This window comes from Toxorhynchites rutilus, chromosome 3 (assembly GCF_029784135.1).
Source record: "Toxorhynchites rutilus septentrionalis strain SRP chromosome 3, ASM2978413v1, whole genome shotgun sequence".
Lineage (NCBI taxonomy): Eukaryota > Metazoa > Arthropoda > Insecta > Diptera > Culicidae > Toxorhynchites > Toxorhynchites rutilus.
In genome coordinates, this window is record NC_073746.1 from 24,053,950 (window position 1) to 24,067,037 (window position 13,088).

General features: G+C 35.5%; 1 protein-coding gene across 3 annotated transcripts in view; it reads left to right on the forward strand.

The window, feature by feature from the left end:
* Positions 1 to 13,088, forward strand: part of LOC129779311 (nitric oxide synthase) — a 325,833-nt gene that overhangs the window by 271,582 nt on the left and 41,163 nt on the right. For all 3 annotated transcript variants that reach the window (XR_008743618.1, XM_055786717.1, XM_055786718.1), the window contains 6 exons: positions 1,213 to 1,360; positions 1,417 to 1,586; positions 1,651 to 1,861; positions 1,924 to 2,144; positions 2,210 to 2,347; positions 2,402 to 2,593. Coding sequence is in view for 2 of the 3 variants with exons in the window: in XM_055786717.1 (XP_055642692.1) it covers positions 1,213 to 1,360; positions 1,417 to 1,586; positions 1,651 to 1,861; positions 1,924 to 2,144; positions 2,210 to 2,347; positions 2,402 to 2,593 (1,080 nt within the window). In the remaining variant the exon portion in view is untranslated. The remainder of the gene's footprint in view (positions 1 to 1,212; positions 1,361 to 1,416; positions 1,587 to 1,650; positions 1,862 to 1,923; positions 2,145 to 2,209; positions 2,348 to 2,401; positions 2,594 to 13,088) is intronic.

The following is a 13,088-nucleotide window of genomic DNA, read 5'->3' on the forward strand; positions in this document are numbered from 1 at the left end:
GAGAGAGTAGAGAGTAGAGAGAGTAGGGAGTAGAGAGTAGAGAGTAGAGAGTAGAGAGTAGAGAGTAGAGAGTAGAGAGTAGAGAGTAGAGAGTAGAGATTAGAGAGTAGAGAGTAGAGAGTAGAGAGTAGAGAGTAGAGAGTAGAGAGTAGAGAGTAGAGAGTAGAGAGTAGAGAGTAGAGAGTAGAGAGTAGAGAGTAGAGAGTAGAGAGTAGAGAGTAGAGAGTAGAGAGTAGAGAGTAGAGAGTAGAGAGTAGAGAGTAGAGAGTAGAGAGTAGAGAGTAGAGAGTAGAGAGTAGAGAGTAGAGAGTAGAGAGTAGAGAGTAGAGAGTAGAGAGTAGAGAGTAGAGAGTAGAGAGTAGAGAGTAGAGAGAGTAGAGAGAGTGCAGAGTAGAGAGTAGAGATAGTAGAGAATAGAGAGAGTAGAGAGTAGAGAGTAGAGAGAGTAGAGAGTAGAGATAGTAGAAAGTAGAGAGTGGAGAGAGTAGAGAGTAGAGAGAGTGAAGAGTAGAGAGAGTAGAGAGTAGAGACGGTACAGAGTAGAGAGTAGAGATAGTAGAGAGTAGGGAGAGTAGAGAGAGTAGAGAGAGTAGAGAGTAAGGAGAATAGAGAGAGTAGAGAGAGTAGAAAGTAGATAGAGTAGACAGTAGATAGAGTAGAGAGAGTAGAGAGTAGAGAGTAGATAATAGAGAGAGTAGAGAGTAAAGAGATTAGAGAAAGTAGAGAGTAGAAAGAGTAGAGAGTAGAGAGTAGTGAGAGTGGAGAGAAAGTGGAAAGTTTAAAATAAAGAGCAGAGAGTAGAGAGAAGAGAGAACAAAGTATAGAGTAGATAGTAGGAAATGAAGAGTAGAGAGTTGAAATTCAAAGTCAAAATTGGAAGAGCAACAATTGATCGCAGAGAAAGAGTAGATGTTCGAGACATAGAGATATTTTAGAATTGGGCCGCTAGTTCAGTTATGAGGAATAAATAGCTTTGACGAGAAAGTCAATAAACTCAAAACATAATATACACATTCAAAATTCCTTTCATGTCATAACATTATTAATTTTTTTGTTTTTTTTTTCCAAATTTTCATCTTCAATGATTGAAATAGTTTCATTAAAGGCCTAATACAGAACATTCGTTCGCACATTTGTTAATTAATAATTCAATGCTGGCAACACTAGGCAACACGTGGCGCTTAATAATGTACCAATTTCTCTTCCTTTTAGATGGCATACGAACCGGGCGACCACGTGGGAATTTTCCCTGCAAACAGAGCTGAAATTGTGGATGGAATAATTCAACGATTGTCCGGTGTTAACAATGCTGATGAAGTCCTGCAACTGCAGGTTCTCAAAGAAAAACAAACCCAAAATGGTAACGCATTGCCATGCGCGTGTTCACGGGAAACACTACAAATGTTATTTTTGCAGGCGTGCATAAATCTTGGGAACAGCACGAACGGCTTCCAATATGTTCGCTCCGAACTCTGCTGACCCGGTTCCTGGACATAACCACTCCTCCCACGAGACAGCTGTTGACCTTCTTGGCCTCTTGCTGTGAGGATAAGGAGGATGAAGAAAGGCTGCTAATGTTAGCTAATGTATATGCTTCAGTTCTAACTTTGTCACCGATTCGTTTCTACAAGCTTCTCCATTCGATTCCAGGAATCATCTGTGTACGAGGACTGGCGCTACTGGAGACTTCCCCACCTGTTGGAAGTCCTCGAGGAATTCCCCTCCTGCAAGCCCCCCGCAACAGTCCTGGTGGCACAGCTGAGCGCTCTCCAGCCCCGGTTCTATTCGATTTCGTCCTCGCCAAGAAAGTACTCCAACGAGATTCATCTTACGGTTGCCATCGTCACGTACAGAGCGGAAGGTAATCGTAAAATGTTTTGATTTGGAGTTTCCAAATATTTACGAGCCGCCCCTTTATTGCAGATGGCGAGGGTGCGGAGCACTATGGTGTTTGCTCGAATTACTTGGCCAACTTAAACGGAGGGGATGAGCTGTTTCTATTCGTGCGAAGCGCCTCATCCTTCCACATGTCAAAGGATCCGAGCAAACCGGTGATACTCATTGGGCCTGGGACCGGAATAGCACCGTTCCGATCGTTCTGGCAGGAATGGGACACACTGAAAACGGAATTCCCCGATGTTAAGGTACTCAAAACTGAAGTAACAAATTTCGACGACGAATCAATCTAATTTGTTTTGTCTTTTTGCAGATTCCAAAAGTATGGCTTTTCTTCGGTTGCCGCACCAAGAAGGTCGATTTATATCGGGATGAGAAAGAGAAGATGGTGCAGAAAGGTGTCCTGGATCATGTATTTTTGGCGCTCTCTCGAGAGGAAAACATACCAAAGGTGAAAGTCTGCGTTTGATTGAATCAAAATAATTACCAGTTTTTTTTCCCCCAGACATACGTACAAGATTTAGCCCTCAAGGAGCGGGACTCCATCTTCGATCTGATATGGAACGAGAAGGCACATATATACGTGTGTGGAGACGTTACGATGGCTGAGCACGTGTACCAAACGCTGAGGAAAATTCTCGCCACCAAACTGACGAAAACCGAGTCGGAAATGGAGAAGTACATGCTGTCACTGAGGGTAAGTTGAGCGCAAGCTGACGCAACACAGCACAACACAACGCAAATCGTGAGCATCAATCGCCGAGGTGACACCGGTGGAATTTTTCAATTAGCTTTTAATTCAGCGATTTGTCAATCCGCACTTTTGCACGTGGAATAATTTGTCCGTGTGTGAGCTTTCAGAACTGCAAATCGATAAGTTCCCATAGCTCTTCTTGTGCTATACGAGTATGATATATTTCGATTCGTCATTTGGGTGTTTCGCCCATCAGCTGTAAGCGTGAGATCGTAAACGAGCGCACACAGTCGGAAGTGGCGTGACAATCGTGCGCGATACAAATGGAACCGCCAAACAGCGACTCACGTGCCGCCATTATATATCGGACAAACGATGTCCTTGTGGCACCTTTGACGTGGGATCTGTGACGGGACGTGCGATGCGGCTGTTAATTGCTTGTTTGTTTCCTATTCATTCGCAGCAGAAGATTTTGCCGATTAGAATCGATAGGGAGTGATGAGTTGACAGGAATTCCAGCGTGTTAATTGTTTGTGCATCATATAGAAATCAATTGAATTGAATCCAAAACTTTTCATATTGAATTCATTTTTCCCCATCATAATTATGAATATTATTTTTCTGGATTTCCTATTAGCTTAAGGGAGAGTTTAAAAGTGTTTAGAAGACTTGTGTACAATTTCTGTTGAAAACGTTGTCATCGACAACGAATCTGCGACCTCTATTAAACTACGAGAGGAAACTGATATAAGATACAAGAGAAACTTTATTAAATGATACTGAAATTATCCTCATTAGAATGATTATACGCAATGTGCCTGAGTTTTGAAACATTTCTTGTCTGTTCTAAGGCCGTTCGCACACGGGTCAACTGAAACTCAATCTCAACTTTTCTTAATCTCAGCTGTCAGACTTGAGCTCAACTTCGATTCGCACACGAAACAACTCGAAACTGACAGGCCTCGTTAAGTCTTGCCTGTCATCTTTTAATCACCGAACCTGACTCTGGAACTTTTTGTGAAGTGACAAAGACAATGGATATTCATATGGAATGAACACACTTTCAAAATAAAAATTATGAGTAGAAAATAACTTTTTCGTATCAAATATGCATTCTGTGTAATTGAAAATCACATTTTTTACTACTGGTGAAACGATCTTGATCGTAAATGGTGTCTAAAGATAACCTATATCTATAAAAATGGATTTCTGTCTATCTGTCTGTCTGATACTTATGGACTCGGAAATTGCTGAACCGATCGACATGAAAATTGGTATGAAGGGGTTTTTGAGGCCGGGAACGGTTCATACGTTAGTTTGAAACATCTCCCCCCTCTCTCTTAGGGGGGGCTGCCATACAAATGAAATACAAATTTCTGCATAACTCGATAACTTATAAAGCAAATGGAGCCAAATTTGGGATGTGATGGTTTTTGGGTACGAGAAATGTTTCTCTCCATTCCAGAGAAGAGAGGGATGTCACACCAATCCCTCCCTTCTCTGGAATGGAGAGGGGGTTCTATGAAAATAATACACATATTACAACCAAATATGACAATTGAAAATTTTCGGAAAACTCTGAAGGAAAATAGGAAAATTCGAAAAGTTTAATACGCATGTGTTCCACAATTACATATTGGCAAGCGTAACGGAGAAACATGTCACCACAAGACGGCGCCATATATATATATATATATATATATATATATATATATATATATATATATATATATATATATATATATATATATATATATATATATATATATATATATATATATATTATTTTTCACAACCCCATCAATATGGGTATCAACTGAAAGGGCTTTACTAGTAGAATACAGAGATTTATGAAAAATTTAAATCCAAGATTTTATTTATTTATTTCGTCTTCGAATTTTTTCGCACAGACTACATCTTAACCTATATTCTAAAGTCTAAGTTTAAAACCAGCTTTATTTATATTGAATTTGAACACTGCACTAACATTATTAAAACATGCATAAAAAGGATTGTAGTATCCATACGTCGTTCTACTCGTAGGGAGCGAAAGCGAAAGCTGGTTACGTAGTCGACGTTGAGGTACAGTTATGTTAACATTTTGAAGAAGAGACGGGCAGTCTATGCAGGTCAAACACGAACAGTTGTCGCAGTTTAGTTCGTCTGGATGCAAGTGTTTCAAGGTCGATTAGCTTACAGCGATCGGTATACTCCGGAAGTCTGGAACCGTCCCTCCACGGTAGCTGGCGTAGAGCGTAGCGCAGGAAACATTTTTGGACTCTTTCAATTTTTCATACACTGTACACAGTTCATTGATATCAGCTTGGAGGACGCAACAGTCGAGAGCTGAAGTGATGGTCCGGTATATCTTCCGACGGCCACTACAAAATGGCGGATTACATATTTTCTCAGAACCCATCAATATGGATATCAATTGAAAGGATTGACTAGAAGAACACAGTTATTTATGAAAAATGCAAATCCAAAATGGTCGCAGTCCCCAAATAAACAATTACTTTTTAATGGTTTCATTCAGTCTACCCTGTTTGTATGTATGTTTGAGTGTTTGTAGGGTTGTTCCACGTTAATTAAAATATGACTTCGTTCCTGATCACTGATTTATCTGAAATTTGGAACATACCTTTAATTCTACTGCCATTATAAAACTGCGTATTCCATAATCTTGAAAAATTCACTTTGACCGCCGCTAAAAAAGACTACATCATCAAAATATTCCGAGGAAAGTTACGTAGGAAATCAAAATTTAAAAAAAAAATTAATTGTTTTATTGTAGAGAAGTATACTAATGATACAGATAATTTACTAAAAACTAGAAAATAAAAAAATTAAAAAAAACTTTTAAAGTTATACGATTTAATTTACTAAAAGCTAGAAAATAACTAGACAAGTAGCAGTTAGTATTCGTCACATCCGTTCCTTCATGAATCTAGGGCAGTGGAGGCGATCTGGCGTAGTGGTAACTTCCATGCCTCTCACGCTAAAGGTCACGAGTTCAATTCTCACTCCCGACATTCTTCCAAAAATGGAAGTAAAAGTAACGAACCAGCCAAATGTGTTTAAAGTCACTATAATACAGATAAAAAAAAATCTAGGGCAATGATGAGACTAAAATAAAATCTTGGGGTATATGATGAAACAACTAACTGTGGATAACGGAAATCTAACGTTTATTTCTTACCTGATTTTCTTCGGAATACTTTCATGATGTACTGTATTCTATTAGTCAAATCATTTCATTTAAAACCGATATAGAGGGGATTCCAAAAATACATAGTCGACCATTTAGTGGCGGTAACCTTTTTGAATTTATGTTGTTTATAATGTTTTATGTTCCCCATGTCAAGTCATTTAGCCATTTTTTAGCGACGGCCAAATTGATTTTTTCAAGATCGTGGAATACGCAGTGTTTTATAATGACGATAGAATTAAATGCGTCTCCCAAATTTCACATCAATCAGCCAACAGGAACGTAGTCAATTTTCTATTGATGTGGGACAACCCTACAAACATTGAAACATACAAATGAAACATACATATGAGGATTTGAAAAAAAAAAAAAAAATATATATATATATATATATATATATATATGACGCCATTTTGTGGTGACGACCATTTTGGATTTGTGTTTTTCATAAATAACTGTATTCTACTAGTCAAGCCCTATCATTTGATACCCATATTGATGGGATTCTGAGAAAAAATGTACATAATCCGCCATTTTGTAGCGGCCGCCATCTTGGATTTTCAAGATCATGGAATACGCAGTTTTATGATGACACCAGAGATGAAGATGTGTTCCAAATTTCAGATCAAACGGTCAACCGGAAGTGGGTTCAATTTCTATTAATGTGGTACACCGTACAGACAAAGTTACAAAGTTACAAAGTTACAAAGTTTCAAAGTTACAAAGTTTCAAAGTTACAAAGTTACAAAGTTACAAAGTTTCAAAGTTACAAAGTTTCAAAGTTACAAAGTTACAAAGTTTCAAAGTTACAAAGTTACATAGTCACAGACATACAAACGGGTTAAGCTAGATAAAACTGTTTGATAAATAAGTGCAAATCATAATCATATTACATTTACCGAATTTATGATTCGATTATCCGGGGTAAAAAAAAATCAATACTCCGGATAATCGAGCCATTCCATGCCAAACCGATATTGCGGTTCTCAGATTTCCATGAACAGTGGTGGTTTTGTTCTTTATCGCAAAATATTAGACCCGTATTTTTTAATTTTTTTTATTAGGGTGCCCTTTTTCCATTTTAGGGTGGCCTGATTTTTTTTTAAATTTTCCCCAAAAATGACTTTTTCCAAAAATTCATAACATTTGAACCACTGAACTGATTAAGATGATCGGCATATTAAAAATATTTAACTTGCTAAAAAAAAAGGAATTAAATTTGTTTGTTTTTGTTTTTTGTTGTTTTCATGGCTTTGAACTAGAGGACGCTATATTTTTTATATTTTTTTATTGAAAGCTGAGGATTTTTTACATAATGTATCTCAATACAAGAGATGATATTCTTTCGTTCTCGAGTTATTATTTTGAAAATTTCACATGTTTTAAGTCTTCGTTCAATATTTCTATGTGACTGGACTAGACCTATGCGACTAGAATTCAATCTTAATACAAGTGTGATATTTTCAAAGGAGGTTAGCTTATTGGCTTCAATGTAATATGTCAATCATCTTAATCGGTTCAGTAGTTCAAATGTTATGAATTTTTGAAAAATGTCATTTTTGGATAAAAGAGGAAAAATGATCTCAAAAATGAAAATAATAACATCTTTGATATCGAAATATATTATGTAAAAAATCCTCAGCTTTCCATAAAAAAAAACAAAATAAAAAAATATAGCGCCCTCTAGTCCAAAGCCATGAAAACAATAAAAAACGACTACAATCAATAATTAGGAAAATTAAATCCATTGTAAAAACAATCCAAGTTATTTTTCAATGAAAGGCTAGTTCATTGTCTTCAATTTTATATGTCGATTATTTAAATCGATTTCGTACTTCTAAAGTAATGATTTAAAAAAAAAGTCATTTTTGGGAAAAAATTGAAAAAAAAAGATTTTTTTGACCACCCTAAAATGGAAATGGACACCCTAACGAAAAAATTAAAAAATATGGGTCTAATATTTTGCGATAAAGAACAAAACTACCACTTTCCATGGAAATGTGAGAATATCGGTTTGACATGGAATGGCTGTATAAGAATAAAACTAAGCATTGAAATCATTTAAAAAATGACATTATAAATGCAATCTCAAGATCTAAACATTTGATAAAACTACTTGACAGATGGAAATTTTTATAAACTGATAATAATTTGATTTACTATGCAGTTTAAAATTTGCAAGAGTAAATATAGACTGGGACTTTCCTATCTGGAAAACAAGATATTTCAATGCAACAAAAACATTGAATGGAACAAATTTTGGTACAGGTTTTTAAAGAAGAAAGTGCAGATGAAAAAAATTTTTACTCTTTTCAATCGAGATCAATACATATGCCGGCAAGGATATTGTTGGAAAGCAGAAGATTTTCCCGCCCTTCCCAACTGATTCCAGAATCCGCGCTGAATTGTTTTGTTTCGTTTTGTTTTCGTTTTTTGTTTTTAAGCTCATTTCTAGCCGGACTCTTTATACACTCGACAAAAAAAACTAGTGTGCGAAGTCGGAATTTCAAGGTGATTTTTGAAATGCTGAGCTGTTCCACCATTTTTTCATAAATCACATTTTTGTATTTTTTTAATTTGACTCATTCAAATTTTACAGACGCATTCTTTATGACCAAAAATGATAAAAATTGCTTGCAAAATTTCAAAAAAAAATATAACTCAGAAACGGTTAGTCCGATTGATTTGGTGTCTCCCTCAATGTTTCAGGTTATAGCTCATACCATACAAATTAGCCAGATCACTTAATTTATTCAAGGATTGCAGTCGAAAATTGCTTACTCATTCAGAAAAATTTACTTCTAGTTTAAAAAGGATTCGAAAAACATTCGAAAATGACCAAAAGCTCAGAATTGTTCAGTAAATTTTATTTGCAAATCACTGTATCTCAGAAACGGTAGCATTTAGAAAAAAAAAATCCGTACATCTTTTTGACTGCAAAATATGAGTACTTTCATGCAATCGGGTCTTAAAACAGTTATGAGAAACATTCCAACAATTTTCAAAACTCCATTTTTTTAATTATAACTTTTATGCCCATTATTTTTCCATTTTAACGCACTGTGCAATAAACTTCATTAGTTGTCCACTGCAACATATAAAACAAATCAAAAACAATTATATAGAACAATTTATTTTAACAGTGCATACTTTTTCCATACAGCTCATAAGGTAAATGGTTTTGGTTTGTCCAGTCGAAAATATGATCATGGTTTGTCCACTTTTTTGAATGCTCTAATTCAGCACATCTTTGTCAAATCAGGTATTCGAATGTTTCAAAACATATAAATAAAACTCTCTTTTTCATGATTTACGGTAGTTTTATAGTATATTTTTACGGCATCACATGTTTCTAAGGATTATAAAATACACCATCTATTGGTGTCAATGCGCCCCTCATTCGAGCTAACTTTTAATCGATCGCTAGATGATTATTTCGCACGTATTCCGACCTTTTCTGGATTATAACACTTAAAAATATTGTAAACAACATGCTTGCACACCATTTGTATCAGATTTACATAGCTAAACCATAAATTAACGCATTTTGATGAACTCGATTCTGATCATGAGTTGTTCAATTTAATAATGTTGTTTTGTCCACATGATTTCTATGGCATCCGCTTGGCGCGCTGCAGTTTGTTTATTGTGTCCTTCGCGCATAGCAGAAATAAAGTTTCTCTATGTTAAGTGTGTTGAGGTGAACACTTTTAAAATGCCCAAGAAAATGCAATATTCTGAAGAAAGCCTAAATTATGAATGGGTCAATATGATGACAGCAAACTCAAGCAATGATAAATACAACATCTACTTGAGAATTCGAATGTTTTCATTGAGAAATGGTGATTTCTAAAGCCGAACAAACCATGATCATTTTTTGGACAAACCATGATCAGAGGTGGTCAAACCATGATCATAATTCCTCTTTGAGGAAAATCGTTAAAAAACATACAAATCTGGATAATTTCAACGCCTTATGGTAGTATTAGCAACGAGAGACTTGGTGCTTTTCAACAAACCCAAACTCGTATCGATTATATGTGATTTTCATAAGGAAAAATCGATTTGCATTTACTAGTTGTGTAAAAACACCCCAAATCGGACAAACCAAGATCATTTACCCTATACTAACCTAAAACAAAAAAAAAATCAATCAAACCAACCGTTTCTGAGTTTTTTTTTTCCAAGCAATTTTTGTTCAGGTCTTTCTCAAAAGTAAGGCTAGAGTCAAAATGGAAATCCGATGATGCAAATTGCCCTTTTTGGTCGTAAATAATGCGTCTGCAAAATTTGAGCCAACAACAAAAAAAATGCAAAAAATCCACCTTCGGATTCACACGGAGTCGTTCTGCTGTAACTTCGTGAAAAATCAACGTATGTGAATGAGATAAACCCCAGTTTAATGCTGCAATTTAATCTTTCAAGTTTTGGGATATTCACGAACACATTTTTATCGTGGTTTTTCATCGAAAGGTATCAAATGAAAGCTGTTTGGTAAAGTTAATTGGATTTGCTATTTATTTGTTTATTGAAATCCTGTGTTAGTTCACAAAAAACTTTGAAAAAAACAGAAAGAAATCGTTTTTTACTTCTTCCCGATTTTTTTGTCCACTACACCTACACACAATGGGCCTTATTCCAGAATACACTACACGTAAAAACAATGTAGGGTGAGTAAAACCTTATTCCGGATTACACGCAACCGTAAACATTTGATATATTTCATTATGAACCGAGTTCATTCATCGATGTTATTATGGTTTACACTTCACGCTTTCGTTCGTGTAAACAAAGCGATTACTCGTGCTGATCGTGCGTCATCGATCATATTTCTCTTTCGACACAACTCGAGGATAAACAAAACAAAATACAACTGAAGTTTCTCTCAGGAACGACATTGGAAATGAACACAGGTTCATTCTGGTTTCCACTCCACTTTCTACACGGAGTTTATTTTTACACTTCACGATCGGTGGAAACGGGAATAGGCGCAACAAAGTGAAGTGAGGTGATACGGGAATTAGGCCCAATAATATAAAAATTTCTACATAAAACATAAATAATTTTTATTTAAGGAATAAAGTGAAGTATTCGGGTATTTTGGTTATCGTTTAAGATAAATTTGAAGATGTATTTTCTCTTTTTCGAGTGCACGAATAATGAAGTAGCCGGTGAACCTTTTCTGTTGTCATACGTAGGTTTTTGCTGTTTCCAGCTGAATATTAATCCAGCACTGCCATTTTGCCTTCCAAACATAAACACGAGGCATCTACAAAAGAATAAGAACGCATTTTACCTGTCAGGGAACACAGAGTGTATCGGTTTTATTCTGACTGAAAGTTTTACCCCGAATGTACTCGAAATTTAAAAACAATGTTTGTGGGCATCAATAAGCAACAAAATCACCTACAAAATACGCTAAACTATGATCTAAGATGAACTAGGCTCACAAAAAGTATCGATTTTTCCACAATTTTCCGACTTAAACACTTAAATTTTACTAGCGAAATTTTACACGAACTGTTTCTTGTTTGCAGAGTGATTTTGTTTTGTTGTTTGTTTTGACAGCAAAGCAACTTCCGCAGCTGTCACCCGACTCGAAACGTAAGAAATGACAACTGTGTATATGAGACATCGGAAAGTTTTCAAAAAATTACTTCTAACTGGAAAAATTTGAGGGTTTCGGTTTTACCCCGATTTCTCCTATATCTTTTTTGAGAAAGTCGGTTCTCCATTATTTGTTTGTGATACCTTCAGCGGCATTCAAAATTTCATGTGACGAATTTCGAGGCAACTCGTCTATGGGATTGGCATGCCCCTCTCAGAACTTGATGAAACTTTCTGGGCGTGAAGGCCTTACCTAATTAAGCTACATGGCATACTTAGTTTTCCGAAAATTTATCTAGACTAACATATGGAAAGGGCTAGATTTGTTTTTTTTTAAATCCTATGGAATTTATGGAAGAATTATAGGATAATAATCGGATTTTCAGAAAAAAATACTGAAAAAATATTTTTTGTAATCCTACACTGTAAAAAATCGATTTCAAAAACTATAAGTTGATTTTCTCAAAATGGTCATCTCAGATTTTGATGAATGGTAGATAAATGATAGATAAATATGTGCCCTACAACTCTGCCATACATCGCAACTTGTGCATATTTAAGACAAAAAAGTTTGTCTAACAAAAACTTTTTCAAGATTTTTTTCTCAAAAAATTTTTTTTGGGTGTACAGTTATAGAAAAATCAATAACAGGTAGAAATGGATTTATGGTGACCCTTGGATGCTAAAGTTTTCAGTTTTCAGCTTGTTTTTGTAGTCAAATACAATATGTTTCAACTCAGAGAGCAACGACAGCTCTCAAACAATAGTCATCTGCCAAAAATCTCTTGATCGGTCGGTCAGGTATCGAATAGTTGTTGTAGATTTAGGTATCTATTAAGAGGCAGTGTAGATGTGATAATAATAAATGGGTTGTATAGGTACCTAAAGGATGAATAAAATGGCTCTGCAAATGTATAAAAAAAGCATTATTTTGTTCCTGTGTAATCATTAGAATTCAACAAAGAAAAGTGTGACATTGTTTAACAACATGAGTCGTGATCTCCAGGGTTTGCAAGGATTACAAATGCAGTGCTGGTATTAACAACCCCAAGTGTAACTCTAATAAGCTACGTCGGTTAACATCAAAAGTAATAGAGAAAATACGTTCACTGGGATATACCCATCCGTTGGATGATACAATGCGAATTTGTGAATCTTGTTTGGCAGTGATTTGGTACAATATGAGTGTTCCAAAGAAAAAACGACTACAGATGATGATAAAACTAACCAAAATATTGAAGATTCACAAGCTCCATCAAATGGTATGCGGTTCGATAATGCACACGAGTGGTAGTGTTGGCAATAGTTAGAAAATGCTTCATTTTTGGCATGCATTAGTTTTGGCTGAGTTGTATATCCCAGTAAACGTATTTTTTCTATTACTTTTGATTTTAACCGACGTACCGTTTTTTCTCATATTCCGAACAGTCTCAAATTCCGGGCACTTCACTTTTAAATTTACTACACTTCAATGTTATAAATAATTGGATAATGGAAGCCCTGACATTCTTTGAGCTACATTTTAACATCATTTGATACAGCCTAAAATTTATAATATGAAACATTTACAAAAAAAATGACAGTCAAAACCAAAGATAAAATGCTTGCGTTAGCAAATTGCGTAAAAACAAGCATCTTTATTTTTTCAGTTTTTGTAGTTGTTTCAACTTTTTTGTTTACTTT